The sequence below is a fragment of the Nesoenas mayeri genome, assembly GCF_963082525.1.
Source record: "Nesoenas mayeri genome assembly, chromosome: 3".
NCBI lineage: Eukaryota > Metazoa > Chordata > Aves > Columbiformes > Columbidae > Nesoenas > Nesoenas mayeri.
In genome coordinates, this window is record NC_137544.1 from 120,744,772 (window position 1) to 120,762,519 (window position 17,748).

Sequence of the window (17,748 nt, forward strand, 5' to 3'; positions counted from 1 at the left end):
ATAACCTGGAGAAGAAAATTTTAAAACATAAAACCCTATGGAGAACTACATTTTTAGTTTAAAGTTGCTGATTTTGGCGTCTGCATTTAGTCTTTTTAAGACTCGTCACCAATGGTTCCATCGATGTGTCCATGCTTTTCCATTCGATGAGTCTGTACGTGTGTTTCTCTCTTGCATGGCAGCAGTGCGGCTGTAAATAACAGTCCTGCCACATCTGTCATTGCCTGATTCGCTTCTGCAACCTGTTGTTTCTTCTAATATTTGTTGAGCTATTTAGAATCACAGAAGGGTGACAGCCCTTCTATGGGAGGGTGCTACAGGCTTTCAAAGCAGAGCAAGACTATTCTCACTCCCGTGGCTTAAAAATATGTATGTCTGCATGAAACTGGGAATGCTTGCTTCTGGAGTTTTCATTTGTTTTTCTTGGTGGCTTTTAAAAACATTATTATCCAAATAGTAAGTATTTTCTCTTCCATTATTTTTCATTTGCAAGTTAAAAAAGATGAAAAGCAGTGAGGTAGTTACTCGGATCAACACTCCTGGCATTGATTTATTAACTAGCATTTCTCTTCCGAGCCTGACACCCACACTGAGTTATTTCGTGGCTGTAATACCTATTTTTGAGCTATTCAGACGGTTATTTTTGCTACAGGAAGTTCATTACGTTGTCCGGTTATGCGGATGCCGGGGCCGCTTCGCTTCGGCCACGGGGCTGCAGCGCCGGGGCCGCTCCCGTCCCGAAGCGCTCGGGCTGGTGGGGACGCAGGCCCCGGTGCCGGGAGGCCTTGGCCCGCCCTCTGGCCGCTTCCTCCGGCAGGCCCGGCAAGCGCTGCCTGACTCGGCCCCATCCCGTCCCGCCTCACCTTGCCCGGCACGCCGCGGTGGTCGGTGCTGCCCTGCCAGAAGCGGCGGCTGTAACCCTGGATGCGCCCCACCATCTTCTCCTCGTAAGGGAAATCCACCTTCCAGATGAGGGAGCCGTAGCCGAACACCCACATGGCCGCCCCGCCGCGGGCCTGCGCAGTGCGGGCGGCCCGGGGGAGCCACCGGTCCTGCGGGGGACACCGGCGCCGGGGTCCCTGCAGGGGGGTCCCTGCTGCAGCCACCAAGGGCTCTGTGCGAGCCCGGCGTGTGCGCTGAGGTTCGGCTTTACAGTTGTGTCAGTCGGGCCATGACAATAAATCCCCTGGCTCCTGGCACTTTGCCTCGCGGGGAGCCGCTGGGGGAAAGCCAGGAAGCTCTTATCGCCCCAAGAGCTCTAAGGTCATCGAGTCTACCTCTGGACCATGTCGCTAAGAACCGCGGCTATAATGATGTGTAATCTTAAAAATCGATACTCAGAAGTCATTGGAACTAAGTCAGAATGCTGTTGCTGTGTTACAAAAGGGGCAAAACAGGTAAAATATTAAAGTGTAAAAAAAAGAAAAACAAAGAGCTGACTATTGGCAAAAACCCTACAAACAAATGCTCTCCCTGAAAACAAAAACAAAACCAAAAAACAAAACAACCCAAACAAAAACCTCTGCCAAACCAAAACAAAAACCAAAACCAAACCAACAAAGAACCAAACAAACCAGCAAACCAAATGTACGTATTCTGTACTAACAGGCTTTTTTTCCTGGTCTCCTTCCTCTCTTTTTTCCTGCCCCCTTCGTCTCACACAGTTTGCCGTACGTAAGGATGGATTTCACGGAGTCCTACGCCGATCGGTGCTCTGCTGTGGGGATGGCAGCCAGAGCAGGAAGTGTTGACCTGCTGAAGAAGCTCTTGAGGAAGCGGCACAGCCTCGATGTTCCAGATAACAGGGGCTGGATGCCCATCCACGAAGCAGCAGCTCACGGGTCCAGTGAATGTCTGAAGATACTCATTCGTTCAGGTGAGGAGAAATTGATGTGAAATAGTGTGATTTTTCAGCTAAATTACCCTATCACATAGATTATAAATTAAACCGATTTCTGGTGTTGTTCTTCTGTACATTTCTTTGTGGTTTGCTAGATACTGCCTAGCTATGGTAAAGAGGAATTGGCATGTTGTCGTCTGTGAATGACATTTGATTTTACTTTACCAAGGGGGTTATCTGTAGGGCCAGCAATAACTGGCCCTGCTGTTTGAAAGAGTTGATAGCAGCATGTCTGTGCATGCACTGTAGGCCACGCATCTCAAATAACTCAGTTATTTTAAGAAAATAATTGTGTTTTGTAATTCATTGCTCAATATACTTTTTTATGTCCTTCATTATTCTCATTTGTAGCTCCCTCTAAAGACTACATCCACACAAAGACGTTTGTGGGGATGACTCCGCTGCACCTCGCGGCGTCCTACGGCTCTTTGGAAGGTGTTCGCATTCTTCTAGAAGCTGGGGCTCGCCCCAATGAAATCACCACCGACGAAACCACCACGCTGTTCCTAGGTGACACGAGCTTTCCTGAGATCTCACAACAGCCGCTGAATGGGGAAAACCTTATTTGTTAGCTGAGTTTAAACTCAGTAGCGCTCATTTACTGCCTACCATGGTTTATATTTTCGTAGCCTAAATACTGTGCTTTAGAGATGGGGTGGGTCTAAAGATTACTTTTTATTTGTGGATAACTCTGCTTCAGACTATGTTTCAAAACAAATTTGTAAACCCAAATGTATGGGGTTTTTTGTGTTGCCCTTTGTTTCTAGCACAGAAAGGGTCTAGGAGGCATAGGATTGCATCTGTGTGAGGGTATTTCAGGCCTTTTCTTTAAGTTCTTCCCTGCTTTGTATGTGAAAAGACCTCTGATTCTTTTTGCAATTCCTAGTTTAGCAATTAAGGTCCATTATTTTGTTATTTTTTCTGTGATTTGACATCATTAAATGCTTAAAACTGCTGTAGGGAATTCTCAGGGTCTAAATCAGCTGATTAAGTATGCTTATTGCTTTACTCACGTCTGCAGTCCAGGCAGACATCACGGCTGCCACATTACCTTTGTTGACAAGTCAATTCACATTTTATTTTTAAGCAACTAAATGCCTTATTTGCTTAAAACAGTAACAGGCAGCACTTGCGGGGAAATGATCATTAAAAGCACACCAGATAATGGTAATTAACACCATGTATTAGCGCTTACATAGATTAGACAGGTCCTGTGATTGTGGATCCAAGATACTTTTTCAAAAAGGAAAAGGGTTATGGTCAGGTTAGTCCAGACTATGTGACGGGGTTATGGCACAGCTCTGTGTTGGACATTGAGTACTACAAGGCAGGGGCGCTCCTTTGGCCAGCTCCCGCGCTAATACTCTTCACATTATTCAGTCAGTAGCAATTATTCACAGTCATTTATCACCAAATCAGACTTTTTGGTGACACGGGGAATGTGCCTTGGTAGAGTTGTTGGGGGCAAAATCTTGAGGATGAATTAGGAGGCTTTTCAAGGAATGCGTTAGCATAAATATACACCTTTTAAATTAATCTCATATAGGTATTTCAAAGAGTTTTAAACTTTAAAAAAATTAAGTTTGGGGGAATTTGTTGTAAGATGGCCACTGGGCTTCACGTGTTTGGGAGGTTATTGCAAATGTCACACAGTTAGGTGCCTGCTGCAGAATTGTCTCTGTGTTCCCCAGAAAACGGGAGGAGAGAAACCTGTTTTTGTTACCTGTATTAGCACAGTGTAGGTGGAATTTTAGCAAATCTAACTAAAATTTTTGTGGATAAATTTCCATTCTCCAACTCTGGGTTCGGGCCATAAATGTAAGAGGCAAGTAAGCAAATGTAAAGCAAGTTTAAAAGAATTATGATTATTGTGTCAGGAAGTTAGTGCTGAGGCCATTTGAGTTTTTCAATGAGTTCTTTAAATCCAGTTAATAAGAATTTTTTTGGCTTTTTTTCCTGTTCTGTGTGAAGCTGTTCAAAGTGGAAAGGCAGACATTGTAAAGGTTCTGATCAGATATGGAGCAAAAGTTGAAGGACATCATACTTGGTCTGGGTGGAATTCTTTGCACCAAGCTTCTCTCGAGGTAACTTGTTGTCGTATCATACAATTTCCATGTAACTGCCCTATTCTGAGTGATAATTAATCTATGTTTTTGCTTTATATGACGGAATTTTTCCTACCCTGCCCTAGCAGTCCTAAGGTTGTCTAAATGCTGAAGGGCTTGCAATGCACTGAGTGTATCTAAATCTTCATGAGATGTTGGTGTTGGGCAGCAATCATTATTTGAATACTAGAAGTATTGCACGTGCTCACAAGCTCACGTGGTGTATTTAGAAAGTGAGTATCTTACTAGATTTTTTCAAGAAAGTGTTCTATGTAGAATCTCATTATCAGTGGGATGTACGACCTGTTTCTGGAATAGATATATGTTAGCTTAGTGTTTCTAATAAACTAATTTAATTTATATTTGTATGTATTGTGCAAATGAGAAAAATATTATTTAACTTGTGTAATTTTTTCTACCGTTATTTTTTCAATGCATCTTTAGAATATTGAATATATTGCATTTTATCTTATTTCTGTTTGGAATGTGTGGGAGAAGTAGATTATGGCAATTCCCCAGTACTTTGTTGGTTAAGAATAAAAATCTTTATTTCAGGGACACACTGAGATAATGCAAATACTCCTGGAGGCAGGGGCAAGCAAGGAATGTGAGGATGACTATGGAATTACCCCTTTATTTATTGCTGCTCAGTATGGAAAGCTGGAGTGTTTAAGACTGCTTATATCCTCTGGTAATAATGATCATTCATTTATCTTCATGGTTCTTAATCTTGCATCGACCTGTCACCAGGTGCTGTTTTAGTTCTGCTTTTGCACTTCATAACTTCCAATTCTAGTGTTTTTAATGTAGTTTTAATTGCAGATGGGTATGCTAAACCATCCTAACTGCTCAAATCTTGTTTCAGTCATTTAATGTCATTTTCGGCAAGTGATGGTAGGAAATGATAAATGGAAATCATGAGAAGGTTAAGGCTTCTCAGGGCCTGCTGGAAGCCCTTGGTAGCACAACATGAGTGGTCTGATTTTGATGAAATTGCTCTTGTCGTAAGATATTGCTGCTACTGAGTGAAGATACAGCTCTCTGGTCACAAAGTGACAGCGATCGTTTCATTCACATAATGAACAAGTTTAATACGTGGAAGTGCATATATCCTCACAACCAAAATCAATTGCTGTAACTCTTCAGCTTGAGGGTGCTGTGACCTGACCAGAGCGATCCTGTGAACTGATCTACCAGTTCCTGGGGGAGAATCTCAAATAATTGGTGCCATCAAAAGATTGCCCAGCCCGCTTTATGTGGTGCTGATCTTTGGCAGAGCTCACCTTAATCACTGACTTTTCAAAAAGTTAGCAACAACTGCTGAATGATTCCTTATTTTGCTGTGGAAAAAACCTGTTGTGTTGTGAAGTGACTCTGTGAAAACGAATTATAAAGTTTAATTAGTTGTTTATTTTGTGTGCTGGTGTGAAGTACTGGTTTTTGGGTTTTGGTTGTTTTTTTTTTTGTTAGGTGCAAACGTGAACTGTCAGACCAAGGACAGAGCCACTCCCCTGCTGATCGCTGCGCAGGAGGGCCACACCGAGTGCCTGGAGCTGCTCTTGGCCAGCGGCGCAGACGCCAATCTCTACTGCAACAAGGAAAAGTGGCAGTTACCCATCCACTCAGCGGCTGAGATGGGCCATAAAAAGTGGGTGATTAAAAAGGCATTCAGACAAAAGGTTCCGGTCATAAAAACCGAATCAAGAGAGAGGAAGTAGGTTCAGCTCTGTGAGGAAGAAACACGAGTTCTCAAGCTGATTCGTAGTGTAGAATTTCTGATTTCTTCCATATTTTAAATGTGTGTTAGTAGGCCTAGTAAAGGAAACAACCATTTTCAATTAGGGATCTAATCTGGCTGTGATCCATATCCTGACAAATTTAAGGGGTTTTTCACAGTGCTGGATCAGATACCAGTTCACTCAATAGTTATATTACTTTAACATTTCAAATATCAATAACAACAGCATATGCTTTATTACATGACTTGAACAGCTCTTAATTAGAATTATACTCCTGACCATTAAGTAGCAGTAGTTGTATGCAAGTAGTGAATTAGCTGAACCAGCTAGAAAATCAAAGCCACAAAACAGTTCCTTTAATTCTTGTAGAAATGCATTTATAGCTTTCCCCAATCCCGATGACATAAATTGCTTTCACAGCAGAAAACCAAGAGTGGAAGGAAGTCCCATATTTGTACATGTATGAAAACACTTAAGATTAAATATATTAATGATGATACTAACTGCAGAATTATTAGTAGATGCTTGATTTTAATTCCTAACGAAAGGAGGTCACCAGCTGAGTCGTCATTAAAGTTTGTGTAAAATTGGTGCCTCTTTTCAAACTGAAGAGAAGGGCAAACTGTAGTAGAGACGTGGGAAGCTGAATTTGTTCGTTTTCTCGGAAACGTAAGATGGGTTAGCAAAGTTGTCAGTACTAGAAGTGTCTTTAAATCAAATGCAGCCTTTATAGCTTTCTCAACAATATTTAACTGGTGACCTCTGGGCAGCACCAGTAAGTTCCAGTAGCAAAGGAATGAGTGTTCATCTCTAGTTCTTATCAGCTGGAGAGGATGTAGAGCTATGCGACAGAATGAGATTTCTGTTTCGGTATCTCAGCAAATGCTGTTGAACAGAAGTAAATTATTGTCTTATTTGCAGCTCACATTTTCAGTTTGCTTCCAGGCTTCGTGGAAGTCTGGATTTAATGCGCAGAGGTACTCTATTGCTGCGAAAGGGATTCCTGGATAACAGGTGTATCTCTCTCTCTGGTTCAGACTAAAATATTTCTCGCCAGCCTAAATCCAGGGCAAAGCACAATGTTTGTTATGGGTCTGTGTACGAAATGAAGAAGTTTGTTATTTTATGGGATCTCAGTAGTGAAAAACAGGTAGGATTTTCTTCTTAAGTTGTAATGACCACATGACAAATGACCTTACATTTAAAATTAATTATTTCCTGACATCACCAAATAAATAGTGTTTTGAAATATTTGCAGGATATTAGAGTTGCTAATACCAGTTACAGACCGGATTTGTGACAAAGGCAAGGGCAAAGTGAGCCCTGTGTATTCGGCAGTGTATGGTTATAAGAAAGAATGTTTGGAAATGTTACTTACCAAAGGCTACAGTCCAGATGCTCAAGAGTGCCTTCAGTTCAACTGCATATCACCCATGTGTATGGTCTTCCAACGTGGGTAAGTGGACCTCTTATATTGGAAACTATTCATAATTGTGTTTGCCTTTATTTTTTTTAAAATGTGCAGTTTTCCTGCCACCATTCCTCAATTCTTGAGCTGACAGAGTTGAACTAAGTATCTGAATGGGGCGTGGGCTTCGGATTGCATGCACGGGCTGAAGAACCTTGCTGAAATCTCCGAGGGGAAGCTCGGCAATTTGCAGAAGAGTTTTGTAGAACATGATAGTTTTTGTGCTTTCGGAAGGCCTTACCAACTAGTCTGTGTCTTCTGGGAATGTGACTTGATGGTGTAATTGGATCAAAAGGCCTATTAAGTAGCCAGAATGTTTTCAGTAAGGATGAGTTATGGAAAAGCAGTGCTTTCTGCCGATCTCGTGCATGAGACAAGCAGAATTATTCAGCTCAACACTTCACCTGTAGGGAGAACTGGGAAACTGAATGATAAATTCATTTAGATCATGACCTGTTTCTTTTTATGCCTGGCGGATGCTGCACAGCCCTGGTATTCAACAAGGAATAAAGCAATGCTTGCTTCATAATGCAAAGGCTATAATTTTAGAGGAAAAATAATAAGGTATAAAAGCCTGGAAGCCTTACTCCTAGGTATATGATATATGGTATGTCAGTGAAGTGCTCTTCATGTCCTTATTGTTGATGATTTTTTTTTTCCTTTAGTATGGAGGTTTCTTCCTCCTTTTTCTGAGGGAAATGAATTTGTGGAGGAGTGGGCTGTTACTGAAAATCTCTAGATGTTGCTGTCCCCAAGCTCGCCTTGTGCTCCTCCCAAACTATTTTAACCTATAAAATAACAATTAAAGGGTTGAATGCAGACACGGCTCGAATTGAGAGAGAGAATCAAACCTCCGTCACGTTGTGGCAGCTCTGGACTTTGGATGGAGCTGTAGTGTAATTGTGGTTTACATTTTAACTGAGCCCGGAGAGCAGTACCTGATACTCCTTTATGCTTTAGAACAACAGACACATTTCATGTGGTAGAGAATACGTTTGAAAAGTTTTGTGTTGTGTTTTGTTGTGTTTATTCTTCGGCTGACTGCTGTCGATCACTTAGTAGAATTATTTTTCATGAGAAAGCCTGTTCTAATTAAAAATTATGGTTTTGACAAGATGCACTTCTTTTCCTCCTAGATAAAGCTCCTGAAAGAATTAACTTTGCTGGGATATTCTTTGCTGAATATGTTTGAATGTGTGTGTTTGTAAAGTGTGTACGAGTTGCATGCTATTAATTAATAGGACTACACATTCTTACAGTTGGCTCAGGAAAGCTTTAAAAAACTTTACCATGTATATGCCATCAAGCTACAGCGCCGTAATTGTAATCAGTAACTCACCAGTCATTTATAATGTTCCCAAAGTGAAAATACTGTTTTGATTGAGTTTATCCTACTTAACTAAAAGGTTTTAATTCAAAGAGGGACATCAAGCACAGAATTATTTTTTGAATAGTGAAAGTACATCCCAGCGCTGGTGCCTCTGGTCAGCCTGTGGGTGATTTATCAGATATCACCACTTCTGTAAAGTAATGTGCCATCTAATTACTAACTAAAAACTAACACACTCATTATCAGTCATAATCTCATTCTCTATCACATTACCTTGTTACAATTTATAATGATAAAATTATTTTAATAAAAAACATTTTCCAATGTTCACAGTAGTTTGGCAAGTTGCAGAGCTTTCCCACAAATACAGCAGGATGTAAATTAACCCCTTAACGAGTCTGGACATGAGGCTGCTCCCCGAGTTCTGGGCTGCAGTCATTTGACATTTACACACACTTGTCCATCTGTTGCATATTTTTCTGGGAGGCAAGAAGTGAAATGGTAGATGCTTTCTAGGAAAAGCTAACAGGATATCCTGTTCCTTGTGTGCTTGTCCGTAGGTTTTTTGATTTCGTTGATATTTTCCTGAAATACGGGGTCACCTTACTTGACCGTAATTTGATCCATTGCGTGACTTGTGGAAAGTTTTCTTTGTTTCGACGCTTCTTGAAGCTGGGCTGTCCACTGCCTTCTGGGGGCCAACTCTTGACCTTCATCCATTGCTCAAACAGCGCACACCAGGAGTACAAGGAATGGCTGCCGTATCTGCTCCTGGCTGGTTTTAATCCGGTCAATTTAATGCACAGAGTCTGGTAAGTAGATAACATAACCCTGTTTGCTTAAATAATGTATGGTAACGTGCAGAGCTGTTGCAATGTTAGTTAAGGCATGTGCTTTCAGGGGATGGTGCTTGATAATCAGTTGCCCCGATCAGGAATGGTGAGGGTTGCGGAAAGCCTGAAATAAATCATCCCCAGGTAACGGTTGGGTTCAGGAAAACAAATGTATTTTAGGAAGAAAATCAGAATGGAGATTGTTTTATCGCTGCCCTGGAGAAAAGCATCATTTTGCAGTTTTATATTGAAGATCTCTTATTAGCCTGCAAATTGAGTTGCAAATGGCATGTCTGTGTGCAGTATGGGAATGGTAAGAAGAATTTCAAATCCCAGGAAAGAGGTCAAGAGGGATGAGAAACAAATGGAAGGTGAAGCTGGGCCAAGGCCAGCAGGAGAGGAAACGGATGTAGTTAGAGATTGCGTTAAACAAAATAACGTGGCAAAAATTCCAGTCTCTTTTTTTGGTTCCTCCACACACAAATGACAGCTTGGTGATGTTTGATGTTTAATTAGGCATACAGAATTAAACTTATGTTTAAAACTATGAAGTATTTGCATTTTCTTCTGTTTTTCTTGTCCATGAAGATGACTTTACTACCATATGTCTCAGCCATTAACATAACATGAGACGGATAAATTCATTACACGCCTCACTTAACTGTATGAAAGGAGTAGGATTTCAAGGTTTACTTAAATATTGATTTAAATTCCAGATGCTGTGAAGCTATCTCTGGTAGTGTTGAATGCATTCATTAAGGACTTAGTGAGATTCTGCTGATCGTTAGCATCCATGCCTTTCTGAACTAGTGAGAGTAGCATATATATAGAGCATAGTGTGTCTGTGCTTTGTAGATCACATTTGTTCATAGGAGAATAAGTGATTGTGGAAGTAAACACACCACAAGATTGCAATTCTGTGAGTAAACAAATCTCCCTGTCCATGGATATCATACAGGATCCTTTCTGATATTTTGTTACATAATCTACAAATACTTTTATACCAATTACTTCATTCGCTTAAATATCCACTTTTAAAAATACTGCTTATCACCTCATAATCTACAAAACTAATGTTTTTGTAAGTTTAACTTCAATATTAACTATTCTATCCTGGAAAATAACAGGAGGGTAATAGGTAACAAATGACATGTATGCGTATGGTTATAATGCTTATAATGCTCCGGTTGTTTGACCCCTTATTAAAATTTAGGAGGAAATGGAATAAGAAACTAGTGCAGAGGAGAATGCTGCCTACTACTAAAGCATTTACATTTCAGAGCAGGTATTTTTCTCTTAAATTCTAACTTTTAAAAAAGAAATGGAGGAAGATAAAATTATATTAGTAAAGGCTGTCAAAAGTACTTTAGATTTCTCTTGAATGGTTTTCTGGTTTTAGGCTTAGGATGTAGGTTTTTAAGGATTTGTTAGAAAATAGTGAAGATTTCTATGCATTGTTTCCATTATTATATTTATGGGATTACGTAAAATAGTGTTTAATGGGAGTTTTTGTTACGCAGGATTTTCTCTATGAGCGTGGATGCCCTTAGTTTTGCCCTGGAGTTCACAGACTGGAAGAGACTTCCTCTAGTTGTACAGCAAGACCTTCTAGACTACGGGCACAAGACAACTTGGACTCCCAAGAGTAAGCAATGCAGTTATGATTTAAAAGAAAAGTCTGTGTGTTTGCCAGTGTCCAGGCTGTCCGTGGGAAACTGCTCGCTGTGCTCAGGCACTGTGGCAAAGAAGGTGCAATAGTCAATACAGGCGGCAGGTGTTGTCTAGAAAACATAACCAGGTTGATTTGTTTTTCCATCCTGTTCTGTAAGCCTTTGACAGTAATTAAAATGCAAACCATATCAATCATCATATCATATGTCTACAAATGGAGCTGTTTGTTGTTGCTCCTGCGATCAAAATGTGGTCAAAAAGATTGAATCAGTGGTTGTCTAGGAAAGCACATGCGCTCACTGCATTCAGCCTTCAGAAAAGCAGCTCCAATGCACAGGTCGTGCTCTGTGACCTCTGCGTTATGTTACTGAAAAATTGCACTCGGATGCCTTTGTTAGTGGTGAATTTCTAAGCAAATTCTTCTTTAAAAGAGTCTGTAATGTTTTTAATTTTTTTTTTTTAATGTCGAAGTGATAGTGTTATTAAATAATACTTGCTTTGGAATATTTGAAGCTAATTAAGACATCTTTTTGGAGAAAAAAAAAATTAGATTTTATTTGGGGAAATTTAGATGAAGTTCTTTCTTTGTTTCCTTTGCTATTAGTAAAAATATTTGTATTGTAATAGCATCCAGTACCTAAAGCAGAAGAGGGAAAGCAGAGAGGAAAAAGCAGGGGGTGGAAGTTTGGAAGTTTTTAGTTTTTCATTCTTTCAGCCAAGGGCAGCTTGTGGCAGGATAAGTCCATCTATAATAAGGGAGTTTGTGTTTGAGCAAATGCCGGGTTACAGACATGTTTGTGTACATTTCAGCGCTGTGCTTAAGTTATTTAGCAACATTTTGGAACATTTAGGGCAACAGAGCTGGGGAAGGCGCTGGAGCACAAGTGTGATGGGAGCGGTTAAGGGACCTGGGGTTTCAGTTGGAGAACAGGAGCTGAGGGGAGACCTTCTGATCTCTGAACTGCCTGAAAGGAGATGGACTCGATGGCCTTAAAGACCTTTCCCAACCTAAATGATTCTATGATTTGGCATCATATGCAAACTGAGTCCTCCTCTCATTTAACAGTTATCCTAAAAGTGCTTTCCCTTATGTTATTTTGTTGCTGTTGTTACTTGATTCACTTCCAGACTTAATTTTTCATTTCTTGTAAGGTGGAGTGGGCTTCTCTCTCCTCAAGTAGGTAGCTGTTCCAAGCTGGTTAGATTAAGCTTTGCGATTAAGGAGAAAATGATTCTTTGATACCTTTTTCTAGAAGTTTAAGGTAACTTTTCTAGCTCCTATATAGGGAAATTCCAAAAATGCTGATTTGAGCAGACAACCCTTTGCTCTCAAGAACTCTGCCTTCTTATCTGCCAGAGACACTGGCGGGGGGTGTTCAGCTGGGATCCAACTAAACCAGATAACCATAGGCAAGTGATGTAATCCCATGGTGCCCTGTTCAGTGTTTGACTTGTTTTTTAATTTTACAGGCTTTATTCCTCCCCTGTCTCATCTTTGTCGGCTTGGGATCCGCTCCCTTTTAAGCAGCGAGCGCCTCCGATCGGACCAATTTATCCGGAGGCTGCCATTGCCGGCTTGTCTGCAGGACTACCTTCTCTACTTGGATGTGCTGCGAGCCAGCGGATTCCCAGAAGCAGAGGTTTTTCTGAGGCAGAGTGCGCAGGGAGATCCCCTTAGCAGTGACTCCAGCGATGACAAGTAGGGACACCTGCCATGCCTAAGCTAGGTGAGGTGACGGAATTCTGACAGTGCAGATTTTGTAATGGCAGTTAGCAGACGCCAGAGAAGAACTGCTGTAAGTAACTGTAGTAATAAATCTTTTCATGCTGCAGATTTGTACTATGTCTAGAAGTTTGTTCGAAGTTCTGTGATTCACCTGTTTAAAAAGTCTGCTTTGTAAAGTGGAAAAAAAGGCCTGAGAATCTTCAGGCTGGAGGATAAGGGGAGCTGTGTCTCTGGAGATAACTAAAGGAATAGAACTGCACCTAGCAGGAGGCAAAACAGAAAAATGTTTTTGCTATTGTCGAGAACTTATTTTCTTTAGCTGCAGTTACAAAATAGGAACCGAAGCTCAGAGCTTTAACTGACAGCTCGCCTGACAAAAATAAGAGATGCAGTGAAGAATGGGGAGACCTCAGACTCTTAATTTTGTAGTTGGCCCGGATGCGACGTAGGGCGGGTGACAGCTGGGATTGTGGTGGTAGAATTGTCCAAGTGTTTTCCTGCTCAGCATCCCTTTTCAGGAGGCACCAGCTCAAGCTGCTCCACGCTGTGCCTTGTGAAGAATTTCTGGAATCCATGCCTGAGCCTCTGCTACGAGAAACCTAGCGAGAAGGAACTTCTCTAACAAGTAGAAAGTTAATATAAGAAAAGAAATGGTTTACTGAAGGAACAGTGATTTTATTTGTTACCTTTCCTCAGTTGTCTATATTTGGCGGAACATTGGAATGGGAGGCGGCTCGGAGCCTGCACCCAGTCCCTCCCCTTGCACGGGCCAGGTGCAAAACAGCCCCACAAGCACCAACGTGACGCAGCTGTACAAAAAACCCTTCTTCAATCAAGTGAAAAAGTAACCGCCGTCCCCACAGGGTGGGCGACAGGGCCGCTGCAGGACCACCATGGTGGGAGGCAGCTGCATTCCTCACGCTGGGAGAGCCCTCGGCCTCTGGAGGCGAAGCCGGTGCTGCCAGGCTCACTGGTAGTAGATGCTGAAGGCGTGGAGGATGTACAGGAAGGTCGTGAGGAAGGCGAAGAACTGCAGGAGAGGAAGAAGAGCAAAAGCTTCGGGTCAGCTGGGAGAGTGAAACCCCATCTCCTCTTCGTGCTTTCGACCTGGGGGAACCTTCCAGCCTTAAAGAAAAGGTGAAGCCCCCACGCTTCCTGGGAGGCAGCCACACTGGGCTGTCCCTGAGCTGCTAGACCCTGAGAAGCATATGCTGCCTCCACAACAGGACAGAGAAGAGCTGAAGCTCTGATCAGTGTGACACTGCTGGCCTTGGGATGGCTTTAATACATGCACTTGCTCCAAGGGGAGTTGCAGGTGCTCCGACCTGCCTGGGGTTTTCTGGACCGACTCACCGTTGCGGCACTGTTGAGCTGGTAGTGAAGCGGGGAGTTGGGATTGGAATTAGAGCTGTAACCGGGCTCAGAGATGATGGTCGCATTGGCTTGCAAGACAGCAGCGCTCATGTACAGAATGGCCGTGGCACCGTGGTACAAACTGTCCTGCAAAACAAGGGAGCGGCGAGGATCAAAGCCTGCCCAGGACTGTCCTCTGGTGTGCCCTGAGGATGAGGTTCATCCTCGGCATCTGCGAGTGCTCAAAACCCTTGTGCCACACCGAGCCTTGCCCCGGAGACGTGCAGCGGTAACGGCATCACACAGCTGCCTAGCACCTCTCGTCGGGGCAAGAGGAGGAAAAAAGAGCCGGTTGTTTGCAGAAGTGCCAGCTCACCCGTCACCAGCCACTGTGCTCTTGTGCCCACGCCAGTGCTGCCAACATCTGCCAGCATCCCAGCCCTTCCTTACCAGCACTTTCCAGTTCTCGCTGTTCTTGTGGAAGCCAATGAGGTAGCTTAGGAGGAGCAGCAGGGAGATGAGCCAGGAGCTGATGGACACGTACATCACCCATCCCTGAAGCAGCGGGGCAGCCACAGAGGTAGCAGCGACGAGGATCCACACCCATGTCCCGCAGACCTGCCAGGGACAAATGCAGGTGCCTCTGAGTGCAGGATGGAGAAAGCCCCTTTTCCTCGCTGAGTCCCTGCTCGCCTCCCTCCCGGCTGGCCCCGGCAGCTGTGGGAAGCCCTGTCTGCATCTTTGGGCAGCGTGGAACAACCTCCCGGAGTGTCCCGGCACGACAGCAGCACCACAAGCTGGCACGAGTTTCCCTGAATGCTCTTGGGAAACACTTCAAAACATTCCATACAAAAGGGAAAGGATTGCCACCGTGTTCTGCACAAGCAGACGTCTCGCCCTGAGGGCATTGGCGGTGTGGGAATGTAACGGAGGATCGGTGAGGAGAAAAACTGTGGATACCCTCAGACAACTACAGCTGGGGCATAGAAAAGCACGAATATCACACAAAACCTCTGCCTGGGTGCTTAAATGCTTCTTCAGAGATTCCCCGGTTAGCGAGGTAATGAAAATCAATTTACTCTTTGGCTTGTGGTTGTTCCTGTGACCTGCCCGTGTGGGCTCACACAGGCGGAGAAACCAGAAAATGTGCTTTTATCTTGGAAAGGCGAACACAGGTCAGCCCAGCCCCGCTTGTTAAATGTCCTGGGCTTGAAATCACAGCACGAGGAAGTCACCAACCTAGAGTGAGTTGCTCGCTCTGGATCCACCTAAAATATTTACCATGCACAAACAGCATGTGGGGTTATCTGGATAAGATTGAACTCCCCCAGGTTTGCAGCGGGGAGCTGAGCCCCCCGGCACAGGCAGCTGACGGCAAAGCCCAGCCACAACGGTTGTGCCCACGGAGCGTGGGTGGTGTGGGTCACCGGGGCTGCCTCGTGTCAAAGTACACCAGTGGTTATCTCTGCTAGTCCCACCACCTGCCCTCTGGACCCAGAAGGGATTGAACGATTCGTGGAATGTCACACGTTTTCAAGATGCCCAGCCGTCTTCAAGGCCTCGGAAACATTTAATGCAGAGAACAAAATGCCCTTGATTTTTCAAGCAATTTCTACGCAATAACTAGAGATGCTTCTGCCCTGGAGGTGCCAGCAGCTCTGCAGCCTCTCCCAGCCCCACGGCAGCCGGCAACCCCTGGTGTGGGCTCAGGGATGACGCTGGAACAGATCTCATCCTCAAACTCTTCCAAAAAAACCTGACAATCATGAAGACCACATTTGTGCATTCAGTATAAGCTAAGAGAAAATATGTTATTTCCCATTAATGCTGTCTTCAGGATCATTCCAGGAGTCGCTCCCAGATTATTTTAGATACACTAGAGTCATTATTGGGGGCTGTAGGCAGCAAAGTTCGGCATACTCACTATCTCCGGTAGGATGAAGGCGTAGGGGACAGTTTTGAAGACAACAGGTCCGGAGGGCAAGGCAGGCTGCGTGGAGGCCGTGGGGGCGCCCGCTGAGGCCATCTCTCCTCAGCTGACACCGCGACCGCTGCGGCTCGGCTCTGCTTGCATTTGCCCGTGTGCCGCTCCCCTGCGGGGTTTTAACCAACACACCCACAGGGACGTAATCACAGAAACCAGCCCGGGCTGGCACCACGCCGCCTCCTCCGGTTATTGGGGTGGCTTCACACACCCCACCGCCAGCACCAGGACGGGACAACGGGACCCCAGCCCTGCCGTTGACACACAAGAAATTCAAGGTCTTTAACAAGAGGGGAAAGAAAAAAAAAATCCTACACAACACCAGGGCAGAAACATTTCCTGCCATCAATTTTTGTCCTTGGCACGCTTTCAAACCTGAAATATTTTTACTTCCAGAATCGTTGCCTCCTCCCCTTTCTGTTCAAGTTTCTGCTCTGTGTTCACATCAGGCTCCCCTGCACCCATCGGGCACATCCAGCCTTCAAAATCTTGCAGCTAAACATGTTTTACAGACAACTCAATGCACTGTTAGGACAGGAGGGGTTGCCTGCGTGCCCGTAAGTGCCTGAAAAGTCTGAAGGACAGCTACCGGGACAGCTTTGACTTCTGCCTCCTGGCAGACACGGTTTGGATCTGACAAGCACATGCTGTGGTTTTTTTTCCAGAGGACTCTGCCTTAACACACAACTCCTGGATAACTGGCAGGATGAAAAGCTGAAGGTGGCATCTCTGCCTCATGGCCTAGTGAAGTCATTCTGTACCCTCAAACTCGGGCGATACTCTGCAGCAGCAGGATGGTATCCTAGTAAGTTACCGCTCTGTTAGGAGAGCCAAGTGATGCCCTAGGAATTTGGCTTCTGTGCCAAGGTCTTGCACAATACAGAGCAAAGATCAAATCCGTGATATTTCTGATTGTCCAAGCCCCTCCTAGGCCAGGGGGAAGTGCTTTGTGGCACTTCTGGAGGCTCTAGTTTACAATCGCGGGCACTGGGAGCTGGATCCATGCAGTGTGCTGATCTTTGAAAGATCTTGTTTTAAAGCATATCACACTCAACCGAACTAGTGCCTGGCTCGGACTTAGGTCCATATGTGACTCGGTGCCTGCCTACCGTGTCAGACATGGCGGTAACGTACCCATCACCGCGGAGAAAGCATCCAGACACTCCAGCACAAAAAAGAAATCAGATTAATAACATCCCTGTGGGAGCAGGCAGCACATCCGGCCTGTGGTGACAATGTGCTCAGGGGAACAAAGCCTTTGAAGTCCTGGTGCAGCTCCTTAACCTGCCCAGGAGAGTCGGCACAGAGGGAGCGACCGTGTGGCGTGGCCGTGCCCCGGGGAAACACCGCGTGCCCTGAATTCCCACCAGCTTTTATTGTATGAGGTGGGTCAAGCACATTCCTACAAATAACCCAACCTTTCGCTGGGTGGGAAAGAAAAACAGTAGAACAGTCTAAATGCAGAGCAAGCTGCTGTCCGCTGATTGGGCAAGAGATGATTTTTTTCCTAACCTGGCTGGCCTTGCTCAGCTGCATTCTTAAAGATCATTGCTATTTTCCTTGCCTGTTACCATTCTCTGGGGTACTGTGACAGAGGGTCTTTTGTTCATCCTCATCAAATCAATTTCCAGTTTTGTTT

General features: G+C 44.2%; 4 protein-coding genes across 8 annotated transcripts in view; 2 read left to right on the top strand and 2 right to left on the bottom strand.

The window, feature by feature from the left end:
• Positions 1-1,644, bottom strand: part of CHAC2 (ChaC glutathione specific gamma-glutamylcyclotransferase 2) — a 3,949-nt gene extending 2,305 nt beyond the window's left edge. The window contains exon 1 of the mRNA XM_080341390.1: positions 864-1,644. Coding sequence (XP_080197516.1) covers positions 864-998 — 135 coding nt within the window. The 5' untranslated portion in view covers positions 999-1,644. The remainder of the gene's footprint in view (positions 1-863) is intronic.
• Positions 1-13,606, top strand: part of ASB3 (ankyrin repeat and SOCS box containing 3) — a 21,646-nt gene extending 8,040 nt beyond the window's left edge. The window contains exons 3-12 of one of the 4 annotated variants that reach the window (XR_013921954.1): positions 1,665-1,876; positions 2,252-2,410; positions 3,872-3,984; positions 4,561-4,696; positions 5,476-5,653; positions 7,003-7,200; positions 9,103-9,354; positions 10,896-11,020; positions 12,517-12,842; positions 13,469-13,606. Coding sequence is in view for 2 of the 4 variants with exons in the window: in XM_080341388.1 (XP_080197514.1) it covers positions 1,681-1,876; positions 2,252-2,410; positions 3,872-3,984; positions 4,561-4,696; positions 5,476-5,653; positions 7,003-7,200; positions 9,103-9,354; positions 10,896-11,020; positions 12,517-12,749 (1,590 nt within the window). In the remaining 2 variants the exon portion in view is untranslated. Of the gene's footprint in view, positions 1-1,664; positions 1,877-2,251; positions 2,411-3,871; positions 3,985-4,560; positions 4,697-5,475; positions 5,654-7,002; positions 7,201-9,102; positions 9,355-10,895; positions 11,021-12,516; positions 12,843-13,277; positions 13,363-13,468 lie in introns of those variants that run through there. The other 3 variants (XR_013921955.1, XM_080341388.1, XM_080341387.1) reach the window with 3 other exon arrangements.
• Positions 12,853-17,748, top strand: part of LOC308038737 (two pore channel protein 2-like) — a gene marked incomplete at its 3' end in the record, with an annotated part of 31,341 nt that continues 26,445 nt past the window's right edge. Inside the window, exons 1-2 of the mRNA XM_080341514.1 lie at positions 12,853-13,397; positions 16,775-17,494. The remainder of the gene's footprint in view (positions 13,398-16,774; positions 17,495-17,748) is intronic.
• MALL (mal, T cell differentiation protein like) lies at positions 13,668-16,440 on the bottom strand. 2 transcript variants are annotated; one of them, XM_080341392.1, is made up of 4 exons: positions 16,050-16,440; positions 14,576-14,743; positions 14,126-14,272; positions 13,668-13,802 (listed from the first exon to the last, which is right to left on the bottom strand). In XM_080341392.1, exons 1-4 carry the CDS (start codon positions 16,149-16,151, stop codon positions 13,740-13,742), a joined length of 480 nt encoding a protein of 159 aa, XP_080197518.1. In that variant the 5' UTR covers positions 16,152-16,440; the 3' UTR covers positions 13,668-13,739. The 2 variants fall into 2 exon arrangements, with proteins under 2 accessions (XP_080197518.1, XP_080197517.1); XM_080341391.1 differs by lacking the exon at positions 13,668-13,802 and having other exon boundaries at positions 14,048-14,272.

Excerpts from the sequence above, each read along its gene's own strand:
- MALL (XM_080341391.1), bottom strand. The coding sequence starts at position 16,151 with ATGGCCTCAGCGGGCGCCCCCACGGCCTCCACGCAGCCTGCCTTGCCC. Across the intron at positions 14,744-16,049 it reads CCTTCATCCTACCGGAGATA|GTCTGCGGGACATGGGTGTG; the intron begins GTGAGTATGCCG and ends TGTCCCTGGCAG. Across the intron at positions 14,273-14,575 it reads GCGAGAACTGGAAAGTGCTG|GACAGTTTGTACCACGGTGC; the intron begins GTAAGGAAGGGC and ends CTTGTTTTGCAG.